The 27,899-nt window shown below is 31.0% G+C and overlaps 3 protein-coding genes across 4 annotated transcripts; 2 read left to right on the top strand and 1 right to left on the bottom strand.

The window, feature by feature from the left end:
• The first annotated feature begins 93 nt into the window (after window positions 1–93).
• Window positions 94–5,517, top strand: LOC137837804 (alpha-galactosidase-like). 2 transcript variants are annotated; one of them, XM_068646940.1, is made up of 15 exons: window positions 94–526; window positions 747–2,308; window positions 2,399–2,455; window positions 2,567–2,601; window positions 2,833–2,936; window positions 3,016–3,091; window positions 3,181–3,239; window positions 3,306–3,371; window positions 3,535–3,618; window positions 3,797–3,861; window positions 4,006–4,088; window positions 4,175–4,265; window positions 4,347–4,396; window positions 4,999–5,139; window positions 5,226–5,517. In XM_068646940.1, exons 2-15 carry the CDS (start codon window positions 2,215–2,217, stop codon window positions 5,310–5,312), a joined length of 1,092 nt encoding a protein of 363 aa, XP_068503041.1. In that variant the 5' UTR covers window positions 94–526; window positions 747–2,214; the 3' UTR covers window positions 5,313–5,517. The 2 variants fall into 2 exon arrangements, with proteins under 2 accessions (XP_068503041.1, XP_068503040.1); XM_068646939.1 differs by having other exon boundaries at window positions 105–526; window positions 2,250–2,308.
• Window positions 5,518–7,498: 1,981 nt separating this feature from the next.
• Window positions 7,499–9,755, top strand: LOC137837803 (pentatricopeptide repeat-containing protein At4g35130, chloroplastic-like). The gene has a single exon (XM_068646938.1). It carries the CDS (start codon window positions 7,614–7,616, stop codon window positions 9,456–9,458), a length of 1,845 nt encoding a protein of 614 aa, XP_068503039.1. The 5' UTR covers window positions 7,499–7,613; the 3' UTR covers window positions 9,459–9,755.
• A 322-nt stretch (window positions 9,756–10,077) lies between these two features.
• Window positions 10,078–17,783, bottom strand: LOC137837802 (nucleus-vacuole junction protein 2-like). The gene is made up of 7 exons (XM_068646937.1): window positions 17,010–17,783; window positions 16,663–16,895; window positions 15,010–15,685; window positions 14,420–14,774; window positions 13,238–13,332; window positions 11,790–11,984; window positions 10,078–11,180 (listed from the first exon to the last, which is right to left on the bottom strand). Exons 1-7 carry the CDS (start codon window positions 17,205–17,207, stop codon window positions 10,506–10,508), a joined length of 2,427 nt encoding a protein of 808 aa, XP_068503038.1. The 5' UTR covers window positions 17,208–17,783; the 3' UTR covers window positions 10,078–10,505.
• Window positions 17,784–27,899: the final 10,116 nt, after the last annotated feature.

Raw genomic sequence — 27,899 nt, 5'->3', positions numbered from 1 at the left:
AATTGAATTTCAATTTTATTTTAATAATCCAACAATATTTTTCAATATGATAATATTATTTTTGAAAAGTAGAGAAAGCTGGTCCATTGAACCAACCCTCACTTGCACTACTTATTGCTCTTTAAATTGCAAGTTACTCTTCTAAGTTTGCTCAATACTCATGCTACCTTAGCTCCTTCCTCTTCCCAACTTTCATTTCCTTCTTCCTTCCTTTCAAATCCCTTTTGAACCTTCAATATATTCTACCACCCCATATAATAAAGATAAAAACTTTACACATTTTTATGTTCATATAGTATATACTTTACTACATGGCAATTCAATACTCATCATCAAGTTGGAGATTGAAGTTATCCATGGTGGGAAAACTTGCCTTGTGCTTCCTTCTGATGTTGAACTCTGCAAGATTTTCATCTGCTAGATTGTTGATGAATAGAACAAGAGGAGTGATGATGATGACGATGTCTAGAGAGGTTCATAGAAGAAACTTGGTTGGGAATGGACTTGGCCAAACACCTCCAATGGGGTAAGCTTCTTTTTCTTCACTTTTCTCACCAAACTTTGCTGGTTTCTACCCTCCTTGTGAACACTGTCCCTTTAGCTTTTGCATCTAACTAACATGCTCAAATAATTGAAACACTATTTCACATGTGTGTGCAAGTTTAATTGATTCACATGCATTGTCTTTTTGTGGGATAATATCATTTTCAATCAAAGTTAGAGTTTTGCTTTATTAATCTTTATAGGTGTTTGCTGAGATAATGTTCATTGCTCCATGATCAGTTTGAACATTTTGGGGGTGATGGTGGAAATTAGATCAAAAGGGTCTTTAAAATGAGACAAATTCTTCTGTCATGTGTGAAGTTGAAAACACAAATTTCAATAAAAATATGAATTATTATGTCTTATCGTGATCTGATTCTTGATACATATGAATGGATAATTTATGGTGGCACCGTCAAGTCCAGCCACTAAGAAGATGATGTGAGTGCTCCAAGGCATATCCATGGTGGTGCCATGATTTGTCTTGTAATTGGTTAAAGCTTCAACTATGATTCTTGTTTGGGGTTTGTGGAATTTTGGAATTATGGCACTTGGCACAATGAAAAGGACATTTGGTGACTTTATTGATGAATTGCACAAAATGTTAAGAAGAAGAGTTACTATAGCTTTTCATTGTTTTACCAAAGACCCCTAATAGGGAATATAAATATTTTAGGTGGTTGAGTTGTTTAAATTTCTTAACCTATGTTAATTTTTGTAAATAAAAAAAGTCATAGGTTCTTGTTCCATCTTTATTATTAGCTTTCACCAATCATCAACAAGAATCTATATCACATAAATAAATTAGGGAAAAAAAACCATTTTCTCTTTAAAAATTATAAGATTGTAGAATCTAGAAAATATTCATGAAATTAGAAATTTCTTCTAGATTCTACAATCCAAAATATTTTTTTTTCTACTTACACTGAATTGTAGAATTTATAGAACACATCTAATTTCGGAAATACTTTTCGTATTCTACAGAATATACTTATGGATCCAAAAATATATTTTTTAAATTCTACAATTCAAAATTTTCTTTTTAGAAAAAAAATTATGAATTATAGAATCTAAAAGGTATTTTTAAACCTAAAAATATCTTTTGAACTCCATAATCCAATTTTTTTTGAAATCATCCATTCTAAAATAAAGAACATCATATAATAAAGAGTAATTTAAGATTTAAGAAATATGAGATGGAGTTATAAAAAAACAGCCATGATGTTATAGAAATAGATGTCACAAGCTTTTTAAGTGTCCCCATCTAACCATTATTTGGTTCTAATCCACTATCTTTCCTCTTACTTTGATTGAGCTTTAAACTCATAACTCAGTTTTCAATTGACCCTCCAACCACTTCTTCTTATGGTTAGGGTAGGCCAATAGAAAGTTAATGATCTTTTTTTTGTTATTATTGAATGACTTTTCTAACTGATCTTATCTTGAACTTTAGGCCAAATTTTGTCACAATTACTTCAATAATGTTTATTTCATATATTACTTTTTTATTAGTTTTCATTATATTATAAGAAAACACAACCTGTATTTGACTAAAGCCAGCAAGAAATGAGAATTTAACATTTTATATACATTTATGAATAAAAAAACATATAATTAAAATAATTTCTATGATTTCATTAGTGATGAATTTTTGCAAATATATAAAAGCAAATGTACAGTGATAAATTACTAACCATAAAATTCAGATGGAATAGCTGGAACCATTTTTCCTGCAATATTAATGAAGGCTTAATTCGGGAAACAGGTACTTAACTATTTCTGCATGAACTTTGAATTTAATAGAAACATTCTTGTTAATATATGTTTTGTGACATCTCTTGATTTTTTTTTGCAGCTGATGCTATGGTGTCAACTGGCCTTGCTGCTCTTGGTTACCAATATATCAACATAGGTAGAACAGTTTGTATTATGAAAATTACTACTTCCATCAATAGCAGTACAAAATTATGGCACATTTGTTCATAACACAAAATAATGTAGAACTCTTTTTTCAAATGTCTAGATGATTGTTGGGGAGAGCTTAATCGAGATTCACAGGTAATTATACTATTTAGTATGATATTTTCAATTAGAAAGTTGCATTAGACACTATTTTCATGATGATTGCAAAGTTTGAATTTGAATATAGGTGCATGAAATTACTGAGTATAGTTGTTTCACAATGAATTTGACATGTTTGATACTTGGTCTTTCACTATAGAATTGCATATCACAGTATAATATCCAGTTTCTGTGATATTTAATTTGGCTGATGTAAAATGGTGGCAGGGAAATTTGGTTCCCAAAGCCTCAACATTTCCTTCAGGAATGAAGGCTCTTGCTGATTATGTTCATAAAAAAGGTTTGAAGTTGGGGATCTATTCAGATGCAGGGTATATCACAGATTAAACTCTTAATTTTGCATATCTGTGATGATTCAACTTTTTCCAATCTCTCACAATTTCTCTGCAGAACTCAAACATGCAGCAAAACTATGCCTGGATCACTAGGACATGAAGAGCAAGATGCAAAAACATTTGCTTCCTGGGTAACATCCATTCATTTCATAGTCATTTTGCATTTATCAACCTCTGTCCTATGTAGTTCTATTAAGACCTATTTTCAATGTTACTTTAGGGGATTGACTACTTGAAGTATGATAATTGTGAGAATAAGAACATAAACCCCAAAGAAAGGTATTTGTGACCTTCAAATACAAATATACCTCTAGAATTCAGGGATTGATACAATTTGTAACACAGGTACCCTCCAATGAGTAAAGCTTTGGCAAACAGTGGAAGGCCAATTTTCTTCTCTTTGTGTGAATGGTGAGAAAATTGGTGATCATGTTTCACAAACATTATGCTGATGAACTTGACTACTCATTTGAGGAATTTATATTGCTAGAAGAAAGTGTAGCTGCATTTCATCTACTCTATTATTCCTCTAAGCCAAAGAACTCACAAGTATTAACTGCTTTCTCAAACATAGGGGATCAGAAGATCCAGCAACTTGGGCCAAAAGTGTGGGAAATAGTTGGAGAACAACAGGAGACATTGAAGATAAGTGGGAAAGGCAAGCATGCATGATATGATTCAATACAAATCTATTTATCTTCAATGCCAATGTAATATGAATCTAGTCTGAGCAATTTCATTCTCTGCATGATAATTAAGTTATAAAGAGTATCACTTTCAAGGAATACATTTTCTTTCATTTTCCACATCAAAATCTTAGTATATTTTCTCCACAGTATGATATCTCGTGCAGATCTGAATGATGAATGGGCTTCTTATGCTGGACCAGGAGGATGGAATGGTAAGAATCCTCACCTCTCACTAGTTTTGTACATAGAATCAATCTTAGATTGTTTGGTGACTAAATACAAGTTCTTCAACCAAAATAAATATATAATTATGTCCATGTGCAATTTTTGTTTACTGTGATATTTTTTGTCTACAGACCCTGACATGCTAGAAGTTGGAAATGGAGGCATGACAACAGAAGAATATCGTGCTCATTTCAGCATATGGGCACTGGCTAAGGTAACATGAAACCAATAAATGTACATATTTAGGCATTTGCATATAATAATGTATTCTGCATATTTACATTTTTTTTGTACTTACAGGCTCCTTTATTGATTGGTTGTGACATTAGAGCACTGGATGTCACCACAAAAGAATTGCTAAGCAATGAAGAAGTCATTGCAGTAAACCAAGGTATGGAAATACCAAACTAACATTCTTATCTTTTCTTAAACAGGGAATGCTTTTAAAACTAATCATCCTAGGGTATTTCAGACAAGCTTGGAGTTCAAGGAAAGAAGGTGAAAAGTAATAATGATTTGGAGGTAACTTCCTTTGCTTTTGTGTTGCAGTGCGTTTCCTTACAAAGAAGCGGACTTTAATTCTAACTCTCGATAGCTTGATAAACTCAACAAACTTGTTAAAATAGTTTTTAAATGATTCTAATACCATATTAAGAAACAAACTTTAAGCCTAACTCAACCTTATAAAATCGACTTATAAGATGAGGTTTGCACCCACTTATATAATATGAAAAATCTTTATCTCTTGTCGACGTGGATCTTCGACACTCTTTTGCACTAAAACTGATGATAAGGTTGACATCATCTTAGTTTACAATGCTACTCCATGTTTCCATATAATGTGAAGCTGCCACCAACATAGTTTTTTATGTTTTCTAACAGATAAAAACAAAGCAGCTACTAATAGATACGTACACATAAAGTCAAAAACCACTTGAGTCTTCAATGAGTTTGTGACCAAATGTAGTGACAAAAATCGTTTTTCAGATTACTAATTTTGTGGTCACAGAAATTTCAGTGACATATTCTTCAAAAGTTACACAAATTATTCTGGCACTAATATCAATTTTTCTTGTATGTCAAATTACTCAATAGAACTTCTTAAAAGAAAGCAAGTGTTGCAGGTTTGGGCAGGTCCTCTCAGCAATAACAGGTTAGCAGTGATATTATGGAATAGAAGTTCATCCAAAGCAAAAGTTACTGCATCATGGTCTGACATAGGCCTGAAGCCAGGAACTTTAGTTGATGCAAGAGATTTATGGAAGGTGAGCTACATAGTTTAACTCATTGCATGCCTTACAATCATCTAAAAATAATTATGAATTTTACTATTTGTTTTTGAATTTTGCAGCATTCAACACAATCATCAGTCTCCGGAGAAATATCTGCTGAATTAGATTCACATGCTTGTAACATGTATGTTCTGACTCATAAATAAGTAGTTTATTTCTTGAGGCAGAAAAAAAGGTAAAAGCAGAAATCAAGAGAAATAAATGCACTGACAATGATTGGATGTTCCATAGAAGGAAAAGGAAGTGAACAATATATTTATCTATCAGTAGAAAATACAAAAAAAGTACACATTAGTTGCTATCTCTCCAAGGTTTCAATATTAAATTATACACAGTGATTGAGGCATTTCATATCCGAGTGCTTGTTTGACATCAAATATGGTAATAAGAGCAAGTTTATAGAATATTATATATATATATATATATATATATATATATATATATTATATGGTTGGTCTTTTTTTTAGAATTCAAAGTTACAAATGTCTGATATTAACTGGATACATACAGTGCAAGCCACATAACAGATGATCGATGCTAAAATAGAACTATATCCCACTAAAGGTTTTTTTAATCTCTCATTTACATATTAATTAATAAATCTGTGCAAGAAACAAGCTACATTTTAATAATTTTTTCTCATCCTGTTTAGATATATTTGTTGTCAAAATACCTTTTTTTTTTCCTTTAGAAACTATTTTAAAAGATAAAGATCCTTTTCACAAGAAAATAAATAGAATTTATTTTTATTTATTTTGATTCGCTTCCACTATCAAAATTAAGTTTTATTGTTAAAAACTTCCAAATTTTACTAAAGATCAAGTTTACAACATGAGCATTTTTCAGAGCCAATTATTACCAGACATTAATATTAGTTTTGCTTGTTTCTCCAAACAATTTAATTTTTCTAAGTATTATCTAGACAGTGGTGTCTTTCATGCTTTTATACTTTCCTATTTAAAATGTCTTAAACATATGAATGAAGAGGTTAAGCTCAAACTTTTATCACAATTGGAGAATAATATAATTATTTGACATGTTTGATATTGGAAAGAGGATTTATAGTATATAAGTGAATGCAGATCTTATTTTATAAGCCAGTTTTGTAAGGTTAGATTTAAAGTTCACTTCATAATATGATATTAGAGGCATTTTCGAACCTATCCTAAACAAATCTTTGTTGGTGAAGGGTTAAATATGATATTTTTTTTAAGATAGTAGTAAAATAATAAAACAATTTACTTATATTTTAGTTGGTAGACCATCTTTCATCTTTAACTCAATATATATTAGAAGTACTAGATAAATTAATTAATAAATTAGATTGTAAATATAAAATGATATAATTACATAAGTTTTATTATATAAATGAGATTTGTGTTTCTAAACAAAAATATATTATTATATAAGTATAGTTTATTTTTTTAAATAATTAAATCCTTATTAAACTTAAACTTTTTAGTACTTCTATTTATTTTTCAAAATTATCTATTTTTTATTTGAACAAATCATTTTATTTATATAATTTGATCTATTATATATTAATTAAATTAATTTTTATTTATTTTTTAATTTGAACTAGTGTTACATTAAATTTATTTTTTATAATTTTCATTATGTATAATTTTCACGTTGAACCATGTAATAAAGCATTTATTAGTTCCATTTCTAATGTTAAATCTTTTTAATTTAAACTTAGTAAAAAGTTAAGCAGTAATCAAACAAATACTAAGAATAATACAATAATCAGTTATCTCTATAAAATTGAAATAGGTAAAACAAAATTAAAGATATTAAAATATGATATAACAATAAAAGAAAATTTAATAAATTATAGAATCTTCGTGTAATACTCTCACGTATTTATTTGAATGTTGTACTTAAAAAAATTAACTATTTTTTTATCTAATATTAATTATCTTTATAAACACTTGATCAGTGAAATGAAATTATTTGCTTAAATTAATTTGTAAATTTTTTTCTCGTTTTAATTTACTTTAAATTTGACTCTTATCTAGGCAAACTAATTTCTTATAATCTTATTGTAATTAGAAATGGTTATGAAAAAACTATACTCTACATGTAAATGTTTACATACAAAAATGTATTACAATGGAACTCACTGTTTAGTTATGAATTCGTTAAAATTTGCTTTAAATTTTTTTACCACTTTGGTATTTTTTTAATACTTTGTTTTTTTTTTCAAGAATAGTGAAAATATTATTGATTTTTACACTATCTTTCTATCACTATCAAACATTTTTGGGTAAATAGTTATTATATTTCATTTTTAATACAATAAAAAAATTATAAGGTTGAATTCGACAACATGGTAAACAAAACAAAACAAAAACATAGAATTGGAACAGTGATAGTGGCATCATGGTAGCTTCTTTGGCAGCACCAAACAAGAGAAACAAAGATGCCTTCAAACTGAGAAGAAGTAAATGCCATTGCTTCCTTCATCCCTTGCCAGCTTCCGAAGACCACTTTACCTATGGAACTTGATGATTCGAGATTCCACCAACAATGGCTTCTTCACACAAACTTTAAACATATACTCTTCCATGGCACACTCTGGTGTCCATGGCAACAACCTCACCTACCCTTTGCTCCTCAAGGCCTGTGCTAACCTTGCTTCCATTCAACATGGCACTGTGCTTCATGGGCATGTCCTCAAACTTGGGTTCCAAGAAGATACCTTTGTTCAAACTGCTCTTGTTGATATGTACTCCAAATGCTCCCATGTTGCATCTGCACGCCTTGTATTTGATGAAATGCCGCAGAGAAGTGTTGTCTCGTGGAATGCCATGGTTTCGGCTTACTCTCGCGTGTCTTCAATGGACCAGGCGTTGAGCCTCTTGAAAGAAATGTGGGTTCTTGGTTTTGAGCCAACTGCTTCAACGTTCGTTTCAATTTTGTCGGGTTATTCAGAGTTGGATTCTTTCAAGTTTCGTTTGCAGGGTGAGTCGATACACTGTTGCTTGATCAAACTTGGGATTGTGCATACAGAGGTCTCTCTGGGCAACTCACTAATGGCTATGTATGCGCAGTTTTGTATAATGGATGAAGCTAGGAAAGTTTTTGACTTGATGGATGAGAAGTCAATAATTTCTTGGACAACTATGATAGGGGGTTATGTGAAAATTGGGCATGCTGTGGAAGCATTTGCTTTATTTAACCAAATGCAACGTCAAAGTGTTGGCATAGACTTTGTTGTGTTTCTAAATCTGATTTCTGGTTGCATACAAGTAGGAGAGCTTTTGTTAGCTTCATCTGTTCACTCTCTTGTACTTAAATGCGGGTGTGATGAAGTGGATTCCATTGAAAATTTGCTTATTGCTATGTATGCAAAATGTGGTAACCTTACCTTTGCTAAAAAGATATTTGATATGATCATTGAAAAGAGCATGTTATCGTGGACCTCAATCATTGCAGGATATGCCCATTCAGGCCATCCAGCGGAAGCACTGGATCTGTTTAGAAGGATGGTAAAGACAGATATTAGACCAAATGGAGCAACCCTTGCAGTTGTTTTATCAGCTTGTGCTGATTTGGGATCACTGAGCATGGGACAAGAGATTGAAGAGTATGTTTTCCTAAACGGGTTGGAATCAGACCAACAAGTCCAAACGTCCCTCATACACATGTACTCTAAATGTGGGAGCATCAAGAAAGCAAGAGAAGTGTTTGAAAGAGTGACGGATAAAGATTTAACTGTTTGGACTTCCATGATAAATAGTTATGCAATCCATGGGATGGGGAATGAGGCTATCACCCTCTTCCACAAAATGACTACTGAAGAAGGGATAATTCCAGATGCCATTGTCTATACTAGTGTTTTTCTGGCCTGTAGCCATTCCGGATTGGTAGAAGATGGCTTGAAGTACTTCAAAAGTATGCAAAAGGACTTTAGAATAGCTCCTACAGTAGAACATTGTACCTGTTTGATAGATCTTCTCGGTCGAGTTGGCCAGCTTGACTTAGCTTTAGATGCAATTCAGGGAATGCCACTTGCAGTCCAAGCACAAGCTTGGGGTTCATTGCTTAGTGCTTGTAGGATTCATGGCAATGTTGAGTTGGGAGAGCTTGCAACTGTTAAGTTATTGGAAATTGCTCCTGGAAGCTCCGGAAGTTATGTCTTGATGGCTAACTTGTATACCTCTTCAGGCAAGTGGAAGGAGGCGCATATGATGAGAAATTTGATAGATGGTAAAGGATTGGTTAAAGAATGTGGCTGGAGCCAAGTTGAGGTCAGCGATAGCTATCATGCATTTGCTGCTGGAAATTGATAACAGGTTGGCTTATTAAACACTAGAAGATCTAAACTTTGTTCTTCAAGAAGGTAGCTATAGAGTAGAAGCAATATCAGCGAATGATTAACAAAGTTTTTACTCATGAATCTGTTTCATACTACTTCACGTGTAATTCAACTTCTTCACCATAGGATGAACGATGTAAATTGAAAACACCATGCCTTTATTGTCTTTTCTGCCAGACACTACATTCAGTTACCGGATTAATGCATCATTCTTCCAGGTTGGGGGAAGATAGCCTACTTGAATAAATCACAATCATTTTTTGCATAATTTTTTTTGTTGAGCACCTGCTTACTTTATTATTCTCAGTAAAAGTATTGCCTTCATTCATTCAAGTCTTCGTTGCTGTTTTATTTTCTTAAAAAGGGATATCATTAGAACATTTGAGAAGTCGGTTAGGAGGCAAGACTTGCAGTGGTTGCCTGCTTACACGTGATAATAGCAGCTACAAAGAGCAAAGTTAAAGACAAAGATGTATGGAATGATCTCTTCGTAGTTCAAACTACTTTCTACATTCCACTTCATAGTTCCAAGATACTTCCAGATGGCTAGTTAAGAAAGGGATTAATAGAAATTCAAGTATGCAAAATAATGAAATGAAATATTTCTCAAATGAGAACTATAAATGTATATATTTTTTTCTGTCACAATATTAATTCGTACACAACAATTCAATGTGTCTTCTATCATACCCTGTTTGCCTTTGCAAATTTACAAGTGGATTACGTCAGTGTTGTGGAACTCCCGTGGAATGCAATAAAAGTATTTTCTGTGACGTGTATATCTAGTTCCATTTTGATCTTCTAACCCCTAAAAATATACAACTCATCAATGAAACAATACCTAATATCCCACGTTCTTATTTTTGAATGGCACTAATTTCTGATATGGTAAAAAAATCAGTAACAAATATCTAAGCATTCTGGCATTTACTTTGTCTATATTTCTCATGGTCCTCGCATCTTCTCAACAATGTTCCTACCCTTTTCTTCAAAGTTCCGCTTCTTTTCTTCAAATTTCTCATGGTCCTCGCATCTTCTCAACAATGTTCCTACCCTTTTCTTCAAAGTTCCGCTTCTTTTCTTCAAATTTCTCACTCATCCTTTTTTTCAAATCAAGCATTCTTTCCTTTCTCCCAATTTTCCTTGGCCTTGAATCATCCTGTTCAATTGAACTATCCTGTTTGTCCAACACCTTGTTTCTGGGAGGTGATTCACTCACAGAAATATCCCCTATCTTCACCAATTCATTGCCTTCATGTGTATTGTCGTTGTGCGATAAAGTAGTTCCAGGTTCTTGCAAATCTCTTGTTTCTTGTGATTTGGCATTCTCTAAAAAGGGTCTTGTCAGCTCTTCCGAACTTTTGCTGCTCCTTAATGCTAATGCACAAGAGGAAATTGGTGGAAACGCCACAGAATCTGATTTCCTAGCTGGTTCCTGACTAGATTTGGTACACTTAGGTGGTTTATGTGGTTTGAAATCTGGACTATCAATTAAGGCCTTTGAGTTAGCTTTCAATCCACCAGAAGGTTGATTATTGGTATCAACTGAGGTTGAAGTCTCGTTTCCTGATTCGTGGCGGATCCATATAAACGGAGCAACACTCTTGGGAACCCAATCATCCTTTTCAGCTAGCATCCATGAAATGCATATACTTTCACAATTTGGGAGCACTAAAGTATCCCGGATGGCTGCCTGCAGGAGAGAACATAAATTAAGTTTGCAAGTGAAAATGTTGTAATCCTTTATATCGAGAACTACAATAGATTACAACAGAGAAAACACGAAAAGAGATCATAATAATTGTGATATTTGAGACATTGGTCTAAAGGTGTAGTGTAGGTGCCCACTCACGGATTTAACTGATCCGGAATTAGTGTAGGTTACACAGAATAATTTATTTACTAAAACCTGTGGATAGTGTTATTTGTTGAGAAACAGAGAGAGAACCAAGTGTATCAAAAACAAATACTAACAAATCCAAATTTCTATGGCCACATACTCCGACAGAATGGAAGTCACTCCAGAGAAAAAAAAATGGGCACTTGAAAGGGAGGTCGGCTAAACTGACAGAAAGAGCATAAAGAATTTGCCCTTATATTATCTCCCGAAGAAATTCTCCTCTTTGAACATAGTAAGTTAGTAACCAATACTGGAAGTGCATATGATCTATTTGTACAAAGATTTACCAAGAACATGGAAATGAACAACATAAAGCTTGGAACCCACAAATAACATCTGAAGGGAAAGAGTAATTCTTCATCAACATCCAGTAATAACTAAATGAGTAGAGAACTAGCATACCTTGAGCCGATTGACCATAAACATAGCTATGTGTGAATTAGTTATCTTGCGTTCTCCAACAAATGATTCCAAGCTGAAGTCTATATCAGGCATAAATGTGAAACCAAACCACAGTTGATCAGAGGGAGGTGGCTTTATCTGCAAACGCAATGTCCCTTTGAGGGATGCTATCCTTACTCCCAAGGTGAGAGGAACCTTTTCATAATGAATAATCCGTTAACTTGAGAATAACACAGCTTAAACTATTTATAAGTGTACAATAGATAAAATGGCATAAAATCTATGCATTATTATAAAATATAAATTAGTAATAACATCTATGCATTATTAAATACTTAAATGTGTCTCGATGTGCATCTAATTGGCTTGAAAATGCTCCAAGACAAGATTCACATCATTCTTCTCCTGATAGCTTATTGTTAGAGATGGAAAAAAGAAATCTCATATTTTACCTAAAAGGCTTAGATTTTTGGCACAATAATTTTAGCACAATCCATTTAATAAAAAGTTGGATTTTACCACAAGGTAGGCGAGCCAGTGCGTTGTCCTTCAGGGCTGCAGGGTTATTAGGGTTCTAATATAAAAATCATTTATGTATCTTTTCCTAAAAGCTGAAGCTTTCAGCAGAATTGAATTAAATTTATAATTGTTGTAATTAAATATGTGAACTGACTTTAGTTAAATCCAAATGAACATTGATTATTGGGCTCCCTTTTTTCCAGTTTAGAGACTCGCTGGATTTTCATAACACTAACTTATACAATTATAAACTAATGCTAACATGCTATTTTCATAACATTTCACCATATAATAAATTTTATATGCATGACAAAAAAGAGTACTTTCGATAAGAACCCATGCAGTCCGAATTTCTACAGTCATGATTTGCAGAGATATGCTATTGTGAGTAAGCCAAAGCAAAAAAAAAGTAGAGCAAAGAATAATTCAACAGGGTTTCACAAAGCATATGCAGACATCACATCTAGTTTCATATCAGTCAAAATCTCCTTTGAGATTAATTTTTAATGGAAAAAAAGCATATCATATCATGTTTCTAGAAAAAGTTTACAAACAGAAGATATTTATCTGACAGAATTACAATAGGCAAGGCCAGTGTAATAATATGAAAAAGGATCTGAGCATGAGCTTGGAAAACCTCAGCAGCTTACTGTAACTTGCCTAAAAATGAAGCCATTGCCCATCAACAGAACAGAACCAAAGAACAAGACTGTGCATTAAATAAACATGATAAGAGAAACTAAACACGAATTTAGCTAAACTATCCTTAAACTACAAAGAGAAAGAAAGTATATATATCTTTAGCCCTGGACAGAGAACCACACTTCATAGCTCATACAAGCACAACCACACTACATAATAATGAAGCAGACTCCTAATAATTAAAGAACAACTGAAAATTTGAAGTGGGAATAATAACAATGTGCTACCTGTGAAACATGCTTGGCAACAGAATTTAACATAGACTTCCATCTTGATCCCTGAGACGAGGAAGATGTACTCTGCTTAGAGCTCTTAGGCACATCTGAAAAGCACAGACTAGAATTCTCAATATGAATGCTTTTATTGAAAATCCTACATTGACTAGCAATATGACCAAAATAATATATGTAAGTGGAAGGTAACCATTCTCATGAGCTAACTTTTGCAATTCAGTTATACCCGAACCCAAATTCTAAGATCTTTATATAACAATATCTAGCTACAATAAAAACTTCAACATCGCCCAACCCACACACAAATCAATTTTGGAAATTCATCATCCCTTGGAGAAAAGGACTAGAAAGGGCTGATAGGATATCCTATAGGAAAACACAAAATATTAAAATAACCACTGTTTCATTACTCCTAAAAATATAAAAAAAGATTTAGTACTGTAAGCAGACACCATAGTCCATAGATACAATGTAGAGATACTATAGGAATTTGGAAGGCACCTTCCGTCAACCTTGTATATCTTGTATATCAAGATGCAAATTAAAGTATAATACATATGCATGGATTATCGTATAAAGTGATGTGACCTTAGATGACTAACTGATTGGACATCTAATTAAGCAACCAAACAAGATTAAGAGTATATCCTCCTTCAGTGATGATGTAGAAACAGTAGTGCAAGAACAGTCAAAAGAAGTTTCATTATAGGATATGTCCAAAACTTTCAAAAACCCAGTCTTTAAAAGCTAAGTTATTAGAATGAGACCCATGAATGGTTTAGTATTCAAACATGCCAACCAGACAAGAGCCATCATTTGAACTTGAGATGTGGACAATGCACAAGCAAAAGCTCACTTTATCTTGTGAAGAAATAAAATTTAATATAATGAATAGGAAAGACATGGATTGAAATCCTGATCATTTGATTTTAAAGGATTTAATACCATGCCCAAGATACACTATTTTAAAAGCTAAAGATGTTTTGTAGAGTTTAGGGTTTAGGGTAGAGGCCCATAAATGGTTTTATATCTGAACAAAAGCTACTACCATGGTCCTCATTAATTCCATTTTTATGGGGAAAGAAATCCAGTATAATTTCACCAAACCATTACATATAGAAATTGCACAAATAGTTGCATTTGTTAGGACAATGTACTAACGAATAATACACTCACCATCTCCTTTTGGCTCTTGTAAATCATTCATTCCTTCTGCAAGATTCAATTGCTCACCCAAATATTCAAATCCTTCAAGAAAATCTGATGGGACAGCCCCATCATTACTTGATTCCGGATTTGAGTCCTCTGCTCTTTCCCTTTCGAGCTCTAGTTCTCCTACTTCAAGTCTTGTTTCAATCTCTAACAATGCACCACCAGAATATTCAATGTCAACTTCTAAGGCACACACCTCACTCATTTCCATTGGAAGAACCCTCATTCGAATTATACAGGGTGGAACATTTCCCATGTTGATTTCTGTACAGACTACTTCCCCTACATAACTGGGAGTTCTCATGTTTCCCAATGTCCTCTGTAAAAATAATAGAAAAGAGCAACAGTTATCTAACAGAGACCAAAACAGAATGACGTTTCAGCATGTGTCTGCGTGTATATAAAAGTGAGAAGGGCTTAATTTATTCTTTTAATCTAATGATTCTAAAAAGCAACACACCTTTAACATCCCTCTTACATACATACATACACACACATACATATATATGTACATAAATGCAAAATTAATATTATCATAAGGGAACATTTGTTACCTGAATCCTTTCTTGGATGGATTTCTTTATTCGCACATTTTCTTTTACATCAAAGAAGAGTCGGGAAACCAACAAATTCCAACACAATGTTCCTTCGTCAATACCTAACTTTTCATTTGTGTCCGCATCAGAGAATTGACTCTGGCTTGTTGAACGAGATATGGTTGAAGATGATGGTGCAGCATTCTCTAACAAGGGAAGTTTTAGATGGTTTGCTGCTGGAGTAGATTTCATGAAAGCAGTGGCTAAAACTGCATCTTGACAACTGCGAAGCCTATCCGTGCTCTTTCTTTCTTCACGGCCTGACAATGAAGTCCAAGCTGATTTATTTTCCACGCCAACTTTGGAAGATTTTTTTGTAAGTTTTTTCAAAAATTGACGAACCTTAGAACCCCCATCAGGCTTACTGGCCCTTTCTATTGCATCAGCAATTGATCCTCCCGATGGTTTCATATGAGAATGATATTCAGTATCTAATGATGTCAAATAACTACGAAAGTCATCTTGCAACTGGGCAAACCACTCGTGCTTTTCTTTTTTATCAGAAGAAGCCAGACGGAGGGCCTTACACCATGCTTCTTTTTCACATGCAGTCTCAAGATATATGTACAAAGTCTTGCTTCGATGGTAGATGACAGACGTCTTGGCTTCCACTTTGATGGGGTACTTTTTCGCCCTATACGAGTCATTACATTGAAGCACCTAATTTCTTCAGTAAATAAGCAAGAATATAAAATATATCTATCCATTATCTTTTGAAGTAAGACACCCATAAGTCAAGAAATAACAAGTTACTTCATCAGGAGAGGAGTGCTAGCAAAACACCATATCATTTTTAAGAATTATTAAGAACCAAAAATAGGAGAGAGAAACATTAAATAAAATGTGGGACATACAAAAATTGTGATTTCCAACAAACTCCGGATAATAGATGAGAGTGTGTTAAAAAATAACATGTTAGGATGTATGCAGGGCAGAAAGGAATTGAGACTTCTCCATTTTAAATTTATTAACAGGAAAAGTTCAAAATAATTTTTTTAAACTGTGATCCTATGTTGAATCAAAATGATGGGCATTTCAATATGTATCCCACTGAAAGGATAAAAAAAATTGTTGTATAAGAGGAACTATGAATCTAACATAGTCTATTTCACAATCATGTTTCTGCAAATTATGCACTAGCACTGATTTGACATGTATTATACCTTTGTTTTTAAATAAACTTTATACCAACTACAGCTTCTACCCAGTTCCCACTATTCAGAATAAGGTAATGGCTAGAGCAAGTCTCATACTAGTACAAACCCAACCCAGAAACACTCCTAACATGAGAACAATTGTAACTATAACATTGTAAATTACTTCCCCTCAAAATGGCATCTTCTCCCAGTTTGCATGCAACATATAAACACACTTATCTAAAGAAGGGAACTTCAAAAACATAATGTAACCAACCATGAAGTGAAGTCATATGCCGATAAAAAAAATGAAGTGAAGTCATATAATGCAGGCAGTTAACCCAAATGGAACCAAACCAACACCACCATCACGACAGCAAAGTCTTGGTATCCAATTAGGTGATGTCGGCTACAAGGATCACACAGTGGATGAAAACAAAAGTGTGGCTCCCTCCCACTTAACATTACAAATTACCATTTTTTTGAAGGAAGACTTGTAGCTGAAACAGCTTCCACTGAGCACCCCTTAAGCTGAATGGCGGTGTGAAAGCCATCAGCATCTGTGATCACAAGTGACTGCCCATTGATTTTCCCATACTTCCTAACCGGAGTCACCTCCATCACATCTTTCTTCTTCTTCTGTTCTTTTGACTGTTTCTCTACCCAAAATTTTGAAACCTTGTCAGGCTCCAAAACCCAAACTACACCCTGAAGATGAAAGAACACAAAAAGCCAAACCCGAACACATCAACAAATTAAGACCCCCAAAATAACCAAACACAAAACTAAAGAAACAGATATCATTGGAAACCAGAAAGTCACCTCCTTTTTTAGCAACTGCTGATTGGAATCACTTTGAGAACCATCCAGCTGCGTTTTTGACGCGATTTTCGCTTGGTCTCTGCTGATCCTTCTATCCAACCGTTTTACCACCCACAACAACCCAAGAGCTTCCGCGGCCACAACCACCACCACCCCAAGAATAAACCCAAGGAGAATCAAAGCGAAAACAATAATCATTTCACACCTCAATTGTTCAATTTTCTTGAATCAGAGAAAACAGGAACGAACCAAAGTGAGCAAAATGGGACCGACCCAGATGGGGTAATCGAAGGAAAAGCGGGTAGAAGAGATGCCCAGATGCTCAAAATGGAAGCTTCCAAAGGAATTTAATGTCGAACACAGTGGCAAGCAATGATACTTTTCTTCCTTAACGGTTATATATATATAGAGAGAGAGAGAGGAAGTGAAAGCGCGTTCGTGTTAGTTTGTTTGGGGGAAAACAACAACGGCAAACGTGAGAATAACGGTGAGAAAAAAAGGACAGAGATGAAGGGATTTCCTTAGTAAAAAAATGGGGGTTTTGTGTTTTTTCAGAATTTGTGTTGTGTTCATGCAGAGAAGGAAGAGTGGGAGTTGAAGAAACTGAAATTGTTATGAAGCATTGCAGTGGGTAACCATTTTATGGACACCAAATGAATCAAAGTTGAGTTCTTCATTCTTCATTCTTCATTCTTCATGTGGGATTCTGTGATCGTAATATTTGTCTTTTGGCCACACCTTTTAACCATTTTTCTTTCACCTTGGATGATGAACATCACATGTTTCTCACAAATCTCTAATTTTACCATGAATTTTCGAATGATTTTGAAATGGAGAATATAATTGCAAAATAAATAAATAAATAAATTATTCTTATTTTGAAAATTCTATTACGCATTTTTTATTTTATTTTTTATTTTTTCTGTATTTTACCATTCATTTTGGTGATGGTAATAAAGAATCCATTAAGAGATTAATTCATATTATATAGAGGGACGTATAAATAATCTTATAAAGTGTGAATAAAAGTTTTTTAATCACTATATTAATACATTGATAATTTATATCATGCACAAGTGGGAATTGAAAAAGTTGAAGAAAAATGTGTATAAAAACCAACACATAGATGAACAAAATGATGATGAAATGGTTTTTATAGTATTATTGATTATAGTGTTTATATATTATTTTTTTACAATTTTTCTTCATGAACTGTTTAAACAGATATTCCTAAATATTGAATCATTTTATTATATTTGCCGTCTTCATATATAATTTGTCTTTTTAAAATTTCTAGTGAACTTATTGGACATGATAATGGTTAAAAACTTCAAACTCTGATTTTTAAAAAGATAGTCATATTTTATTCTTAAATTATGTATTTAGTAAATGACATTTTAAGTATTACTCTTTCAAGGGAAAAAAAATCAGATTTAGTCTTTTTTTGTCACTTTAGAAATTGGTCCATGAAAAAAAATAATTCAAACCTTTAGTTTCAGAATCATCTATTATTATAGAATGGTCTTAATTGTCATGTTCTTTCTTAATTCCATCAATTTAAGGTAATAATCATTAATCAAATGAAATCATCTTCAAACTATAATTGGAAATAGACTCTTTGGAAGTAAAAGTTACCTTTTCAAAATCTATTTGTAAAAAGATGCTTTTGGAACTGCATGAAGTTGGTTTCTTGAGAGGGTAGGTTCTAAAGAATTAAATCAATTTAGTTTAATTAAAATTTTCCATATTGAAAAAGTGTCTTAAATGAATGTCTTACAAAAATTAGCTTAAATGAAGTGTGTTTTAACTATGAAAGAGATTAAATCTTAAAATACAAAATAAAAAATAGTTCACAACTATAAAACTGAGATACTTTTCTTAAATGGTGTGTCGGTGTCGGATACTCATATTAGACACCGACACTCGTATGACACTTGTAGGACACGTATCCATGAAGTGTTCAATTCAAAAAGTATTTGTTCGATTTCTGATAATTTTAGTACGGTTCTAACACAATTTAAAAAAAATATTAATTTTCTAAAAACTCAAACTTATTGTATAAATTTTTATTATGATTATAAAAATAAGAAACAAATCATTTTGAACCAGTCATGAAAAACATTTTTCTGCTCCAAAAAATAATTTGCAACATACTTGTGCATATAAATCTTTATCGTCAATTTATATAATTCATAATTATATAATATATAGATTTGTATCATTGTGTCCTACATTTTAGATATTATACGTATATTTATGTTTGTATCCGTATCGTATAAATATCCGTATCAGTACTACATAGTTTCACAAACAAAAGTGAAACAAATGCATTTCAAAAAAAGTGAGGAGAGGGGAGGATAATTAGTATGACTTTCATTGCATGAAATTCATTTGAATAATGTACCTTTTATATAGGTTTTGAACGTATTAAGGTTTTATTTTAATTTATTATGTTTACAATGTCATCTTATCACAAATAATAACTTATGATAAGTTTCTTAACTTTTAATAGTGTTTGGATGAAAATATAAAAAAAAAACATTGAATTCTAATATTAATTCAATATTAATATTAAATGTTTCATATGCATGGATGTTGTAATAATATTTTCATTGAATGTCATTTTAAATAATATTATTATTCATATCAATATTAAATATTTGAATAAATAATATACACACAAGTGTATAAAGCTATTTTTATAGTCATTCAATTACACTCATTCTTATAATACATTTATAAACTTTAAAAACACTAATTTGAATTTATGTTTAACTTAGTCATACAAAGTCAATTTGTAAAATATATTATAAAATTGAGCAATAATCAATAACAATTTGATAACAAGTGCTCAATAAACCCATCAATAATTGTTAGGATAATTTTTTTATAACTAATGATACACGTGTATTGGCACTAACCCCATAAATGGAAGGGTGATTTTTTTATTTTTTTAACTTTGTTGTTTATAAAAGAAATACATTTTTTTCAAACATAACTTTTATTATTTTTAAATTAAAATATTAAAACTCATATTTCTATATCTTTATTTATTATTCTATTATAAACCCACTAAAATATACTGGTGCTATGTGTCATTTGGATTTCATTTAGTATTTGAGCTATTTATCTATTTAACTCAGCAAATCCTAATAATACTTCTAAGTAAATGAAACAGAATAAAGAAATTGTTAAATATAAATCAATTTTAATGATAAAAAACAATTAATATTATTTTATAGATTAAAAAATTATTAATATAAAGTAATTTTTATTATTAATAAATGTTATAAATTCGTTTTTAAATGAGTAATTAATAATTAGTTATCAACTTTAGAATATAAAATAATTATTAATTAAATAATAATTTAAAAATTAATTTAAATTTTTTATTAATAATAAAAAATTTAATATCAATATTTTTTTTAATTTCTTTAACATAGTATCTATTTTAGTTGTTAATATAATATATATTTTTAAGTTGATTTCTATTTAATATTTTTTTTTAATAAAAATTGTTTTATGAATATAAAACCATATTTTGTCTATCAAAACTAAAGTAAGATATCATTTTTCCATGCAAGAATAAAGCCAAATAACTGAAATTACTTATAAAGGAATAATAACAATTTACTGATCATAAAGATCACCCTTTCTCCATCAAATAAATATTATTTTATAAAAAAATATTTTCTGAATAAAAAATCTATCCAAACATTTTGTAAGAAGGGGACAAAAAAAAGTTAGTCTTTTCACATGCACCAAACTGAATAACTGAAGTCACTTACTTTTGATAAAATGGAATATGAAACTATTAAACAAAAAAACAACAACAATCAAACTCCAATTTCAACCATGTAATGATAGTGACAATAAGCATCGCATTTTGAAAAAGAGACAAAACGCTAAGTTGAGGGATATATGTATTATAATAAACTAAATTCTAGAATTAGGGGTAGCAATATGGGCTGCCCCGCCCCGCATAGGTCCCCCGCACTTGGCCCACAAAAAGCGGGCCGGGTTGGCCTGTCCCGCATAAAATTTGCGGGCTGATTTTTTTAACCCGCCCTGCATAAGGGTTGGTCCGCAGGTCTGCGGGCCAACCCGCATAAAAAATATTTATTAAATACAAATTTTGAATTTTTTTTATTTAAATGCATTAGGTAAATGGTTTCATAATATTATTTTTATGAAACATGCGTAATAACATGTTATTAAAAATTTTGGAATGTAAAATATGAGACTAGATGAAGAAAATATAGGGGTGTAGAAAAAAAGTTATACATTTTAAAGTTATGCGGACCAACCCGCCCCGTCCTGCACTTGGCCCACGCGAGCTGCGGATTATGCGGGGTGGGCCTAAGCGGGTCAGCGGGTTGAAATAAGCAACTCGCCCCGTGTTTTTCTGCAGCGGGTCGCGGACCCGCCCGCACAGCCCGCCCCACTTTGTCACCCTTATCTAGAATAGAGTGAAATATATATATATATATATGTAAAAATTGTGAAAAAAATTAACTTAATTCTCTAAAAAATTTATTCCGAATTCAGTATGTAAATATCATTGCATTAGAGATGTTATTTCTTTCCATATTTTGAAAGTGTTTGTTTGATGTTAAATCCTAAATAGTATGATATAAGGACTCGTTTTTGTACTCTAATATAAAATGTGTGAATAAATTAAAAAGAGAAAATTTAAATTTATTTGTGTCTAAGTTTTAGTCTATTTAATTATATATTTAAAATATGTATAATATGTATGTAGATTAATTTTAGATTTTTATTAGAGGGTGGTGGTAGGTTATGCTTAAGTTAAAAAGTAAGAATAGTATTTGAGGGGTGTGGAAAATAAAAAATAAGTTTGAATTTTGCTTTCGACTTTAGAAAAAAAAAATAGAAAGGAGATAAGTTTTGTAAAATGGAGGGTGTAAATGGTGATTAGGAAACTCCTTTTTAATTGTACCAAAATAATTTTCTTCTTCTTCTTTTTTCTTCCTTCCTCATTCTTGTTTCTCCAAAACTTCATAACCTAAATCCCCATTGTTTTTATTTATGACCATTCATTTTTCAAACTAAATTATGCAAAAAAATCCATCACAAAAATTGGTTTTGGTTAATCTTCTTCTCCTCTCTACTATGCATGACTTTAGATTTATGGTTATACAAATTTTTGGTTTAAATTTAAGCTTGATTTTGGTGTATTTGATGGTTAAGATTTGAAATTTAAGGTGTTTAAGGAACTCTTATGGTGCTATGTTTGATCATCTTCTTCAACCATTGTACTCTTCAATGGGAGCTATTTTTGTTCTAAATTTTAATTTATGTTATATTTAATAATTTAACTTTATATAAAGTTGAGTTAATTTCATGCAAAGGATGTAAATATCTAATTAGTAATATTTGTTATTTTGTTTGAATTGAGAAGTTTGGCCGATGATTGATGAGTTAAGACATTGTAGTTTTTCTTAAGTTAATAACCTTACTAGTATTTAATGGTTAATTTTAAGACTAAAATTTTAAGTAAATGTGTAAAGAAACATAAATATTGAATTCTAAACCTAAAGATAGATTAGATTGTGATTCTAACTTTGACTATTAATTTTGATTTTCAATGTAATGTAATAAATTTATGATTCTTTTGAACTTAGTTTAGATAGTAAATTTTATTATCCCTAGCTTGTTATAAGGACGGGTATTTAATTGAAGAAGTTAAACAACTTTTAGTAGCACTCTTCATTTTAAGTATTGAGATAAAGTAAATTTTGGTTTGTCAGTTGTGTAAGAGTTATCTTAGTGAATATTTTGTAATAATCTAAAATTTAGATGTAAGTAAATGTCATTTTTTTATTATCATCTCTAATTTAGTAATTAAAAATAATATTTGGAATTTTGGGACCTTGTTCAAATGAGTTGATGACTTACAAGTGATACATTGTGTCACTCAAACTATATGAGTTGTATTTTAAGCGACTAAAACATCATTCTCCTATTTGCTTTTCCATCTAGTCTTTAAAGTTGAATCTCCTTGGTTGGATTATTTAGGTTGAGTATTAATTATTCTATTATTTATATTTATGATATATTTATTTAGCCAAATAACTGAAAAGTCACTCATATTCAATGAGATGTTGATAAGTGTCATATTTCAATAAAATTTTAAATTAAAAGATAGACGCTTATGATTTTTTATTGATAAAGTAACTATAATTCAACCCCTAATTTAGGAACTTAAACCTTTTTTTACATATTTTGTGATTATAAGATGATTAAGAACGATCAATTCCCATAATTGTATTAATTTCATGATTTTAAGGGAAAATGGAGATGAAAGAGCTAAAGGAGAATGGACAAGATGAAAACGGAAAGTTGGAACATTGAAAACTCATTCAAAACTCGTCTAAACTCGCCAAGCAAGATCACTCCAGAGGAACTTGCCCAAGCGAGTTTGACTAAACGAGTTCACTCCAGAGAAGTTGGGTTTTTTCTCATCAAACTCGCTTAAGCGAGATGTCACTTAGCTCAAACCCAACTAGGTTAAAGAAGAGGCATGAGGAATAACCCTAAACATCATTGGGAGAATAGAAAGAGATAGAGAGATAGAAAATCCTAGAGGAGGCAACCTTCATGGAGAGACATCCTGGATCTTCTCTTTCTTGCTTTCCATGCTTGTAATGACAAACATGACTAATTTTTCCATTTGGGATTGAGAGTAGTCGGTTCAAACTCTTATGTATTGAGGTGATATTTATCTATAATATTTCAGTTATTGATTGATGATTGATATTATCATTTTATTCTCAAAGTTTAAATTATTCATAATTTTTATCCTTAGATCTGACTGGAACGTACTTTTAAGAATCTGACCTAAATGATAATGTTTAACCTATTTAAATGCTAAGAATATAATTTGAAATGTTAATTGTTTTATAACTTTATAACATCTCTTCATAATGATGAAGAGTTTTTATAAATATGTGAGAAATAAATATTTATGAGACTTTCTTACTAATTTTGTACGTGAGGAATCGATATGAATGATTTTTATATGTGCATCAATATCAATCAAGATTGAATATTATAATCTTTTGTAAAAATACATACTATCAATTGAATCAAATCAATCTTTTACTTTGCTTTATTTAATTTCTTGCAAATTCATCATATAGAACAATTTTTCCAACAAACTTTTATATATTATTTTATATTTAGTGAATATTATATTTAAGAATGCAATTGTTCCTTATGGGTTCGATATTTGTTCTTAGGGAGAATTCATTACTTCTGACATGGTACATTGACAGTAAAATAATCATCAAATGTGCGAGAAATTACCCTATTGTAGGAGTTTGTTAAATATAATCTATACCAAAAAAAGGTTGATTGTTAGTCTAACCATGTTTTATGACAAATATCAATCTCAAATTTGAACTTATTATTAGTCTTTTGAAAGGAATCAATTATTATATATCTATTGTTGATGAGTTCAATATTCTTTGATAGGATTGATATTTAATTATATTTATATTGATGTTAATTATTATATTTTTAATTGAATATTAGTCACTCTTGTGTTTTATTATGTTTTGTGATCTTGTTAAAATCATATTACGACACGAGAGGATATTATTCTACAAACAGGAAAACTTAAGGATAAATTAGAGTTAAGCCTAAATGTGCTCTAATTAGAATTTATTTGTTTAGTTTTTTCAATTTAAGAAATTGTCTCTTCCTCAGCTTTTCACTTAATTTTAGAATTATCTTTTTCATCCTATTCTTTCTTGTGTTCTTTGTTATTCATTCACGTGGAATTAATTTTTGAAGTTTAATTCATATAATCAAGATTACACAATTTGAATTACGTTTTGCACCAATTGTTTAAGCTACAAGTTTGTTTTTCTTCTCTCTAGTTTCGAATTTGTACTTTATGATACTAATTTATGCTCTAATTTTAAAAATTAATTTAATCTTAATTTAATAACTTGATATGAATTATATTGAATGATATTTTAATTTAATCCAATACTTTTGGTTCAAATACATTTTTCAATTAAATTAATTCATTGAATCAGATAATTGTTTAAACTTAGATTTGAAAAGTTAAAGAACTACTATAAAAGGAATAAATATTAAATATATTAATTGACCTTTTATTTTATGAATTTTATTTTCAAATCTTAGAATTTTTTTATCATGCGTTTCCAATTCCATTGCATTTCAATATTATTTCATTCTAAAACTCTCAAATAAATTTTTATAGTTGAATAATATATATATATATATATATATAAATGTATAATATGTCCTTTGATAATTGACACAAGTTGTGTTCTACATAAAAAAAATTCTTATAGAAAACTTAAATGCTTTGAATTCAAAATGACAATGAATATCACCCAACTCATCACTAATTTAATAAGACAAATTGATATTTTGTAACATGTTAGCCTACTCTACCGTCTTACCTGACTCACCAACTTAATGGGTTAGAGACAAGACAAGGGTGTTAGTTTGCTTACTTGTTTTTAATTAAATAAAATATATATATATATATATGTATTATTACATTACATGAATAGTAAAAATACGCAATGATAATAAAATTTAAATAATTGATATATTAAGTTGTAATTATTAATTATAAGAAAATAATATTTGATATATGTACCGAGAGGTTGCTAGGAATTAGGTCGAGCTTCTCAAGATTGACCAAGAAGAAGGAATTGAGGGGAGGGGTCCACATCAAAGTCTGGTCAACATAACCTTTGTATATAATTAATGACACTCATAATATCCCAGATTACGCTATAAATGTTAACGCGATATTTCTGATTGTGCTATAAAAGTCAACGCGATATTTTTGATTGCGCTATAAATGCTAACGCGGTATTCTTGATTACGTATAAATATTATGCAATCATATCACTTGATTTGATGACCAGTTACCACAATACAAGAAATTAATGTTTGGAGGAATCGGAGGCAAGGGTCCAAGTCCATAAAGACCTATAAATAGATAACCACTCACAGGGAGTATCTCATCTCACTACATACATTTTTTTTTTTCATTTGATCAGCAAAGAATAAATAAAATAAAATGAAGAACTTTAGGAATGCTCCAACCCTTATACACAAAACAAAACCAATTTCCTTGCACCAACCAGCTAAGAATCTAACGGAACTTTCACCACATTACCCAAAATTACAATCCAAAACAAGAATCAGAGTCTCCAATAACATCAACCCAATATTCACTACATACATAATATTTGGTGCTCTTACTCGAAGTGTAATCGCAGGAGGAGACCATTGTCTCTCAAAAGGTTGCTTTGCTAAGAGTTCGAAGAAGGATCAACATGAGCTCATGCAATTGGACGAATGAGAGTTTGAAGGGAGACCACACATATCTCGGACCGGCGAGAACAATATATAATAATAATTTTTAATTTTTTCAATTAAAAATAATAATTAAATATGATTAATGGATTTTTAATATAAATATATATTAAAAATAAAAGGCAATAAATTTGTAAAAAAAAGTTAGTAGGAGACGGGTAAAAATTCAACCCAATTTTTTACACGCCGACAATCATGGCAAAATTGGCTGGATTACGCGTTTCGTAAACTTTTATTTACAAACTTCTTTTTTTCTATATGCATGATGACATTATATTGCTATACTATTTATTTTATTTGACTGCAATAAATTTTTCTTTCTCAAATTTGAGGTACTAATAACATTGATTATCCGAATTTAAAAAGTTTTAACTAATTTATTAAATATTTGATAATATAATAAACTAATTTAACAAAGTTTAAAGTTCCAAATAACTTTTTGACCTTCAACTAATTTTCACAAACGCAATCTGAAACTTGAAAAGTCTTAATCAAATCAAAGAGTAGATAGATAACATGAATGAGGGAGAAACAAGTGATAGTTGTTGTGTGGTTATGGGCCACAAATATTCTTGCCCAATAACGTAGTGCCATTTCCCTTACTCTTAATGACCAAGACAATTACCTTAATATATCATGTTGTTCCTCTTGTCTAGGTTTCATATTTAAGAAACTTGCATCAATAAAATCCACACACATGTCACTCTCAATGCTCCTACTCACATGGATTAATGTCTCCTTCCAATTTAACAATCTCCTCATCTTCTCAATCCTTGTGCTAGCCACCTAATTCAAAACATAGTAAGTAAAAATAAAATTTTGTAAATGTTAGATTCTTTTAACAAAATATACACATTTGATTTCTTAGGAATAAGAAGTTAGAAAAGTGAGTTTTTCATATATGATTTTGTTGGAGATCCAAGTGAACTAGAGATTATGAAATTTCATAATGTATAAATAAGTGTAAATCTTATCCTATAAGTCAGTTTTATAAGATTGAGTTAGACTTAAAATTTACTTTTTAATGTGGTATCAGAATCATTTAGAACATATCTTAGTTAGAGTTTGATGACCTTATCAGGCCACCGACTATCAGGTCGTAGGGGTGGCAAAGTGGGTCAGCCCGCCCCGCATACAAAATGCGGGCTGGTTTTCATGACCCGCGGGCTGGTTTTCATGACCCGCGGGCTTGCGGGTCGGCTTGCTTTTTTTTTGTAGAAGAAAAAACAATTGAGTGTTGCAGAAACAACTAAAAGAAAAAAAATGCAAAATTAATTATTTATTATATTCTTTTTAGAAGTTTATTGTCTAATCCTACTAAGAGGTTGGAAACCAATGTTCATGAAACCAAGCTTAGAACAAACACAACAAAGGATTCAGGATATAAAATTTATGTATATATCTATACCAGTTACTTAATATAGAAAGTTTTTTTTAACGAGATTGATTCCCGTGTTTCATGCGCTCACAAAATATAAAATTAACTGTATGTCTTGTTAA

Source organism: Phaseolus vulgaris, chromosome 4 (genome assembly GCF_000499845.2).
Source record: "Phaseolus vulgaris cultivar G19833 chromosome 4, P. vulgaris v2.0, whole genome shotgun sequence".
Classification (NCBI taxonomy): Eukaryota; Viridiplantae; Streptophyta; class Magnoliopsida; order Fabales; family Fabaceae; genus Phaseolus; species Phaseolus vulgaris.
Note: the sequence above shows the minus strand (reverse complement) of the source record. Positions and strands in the feature narration are given on the sequence as shown.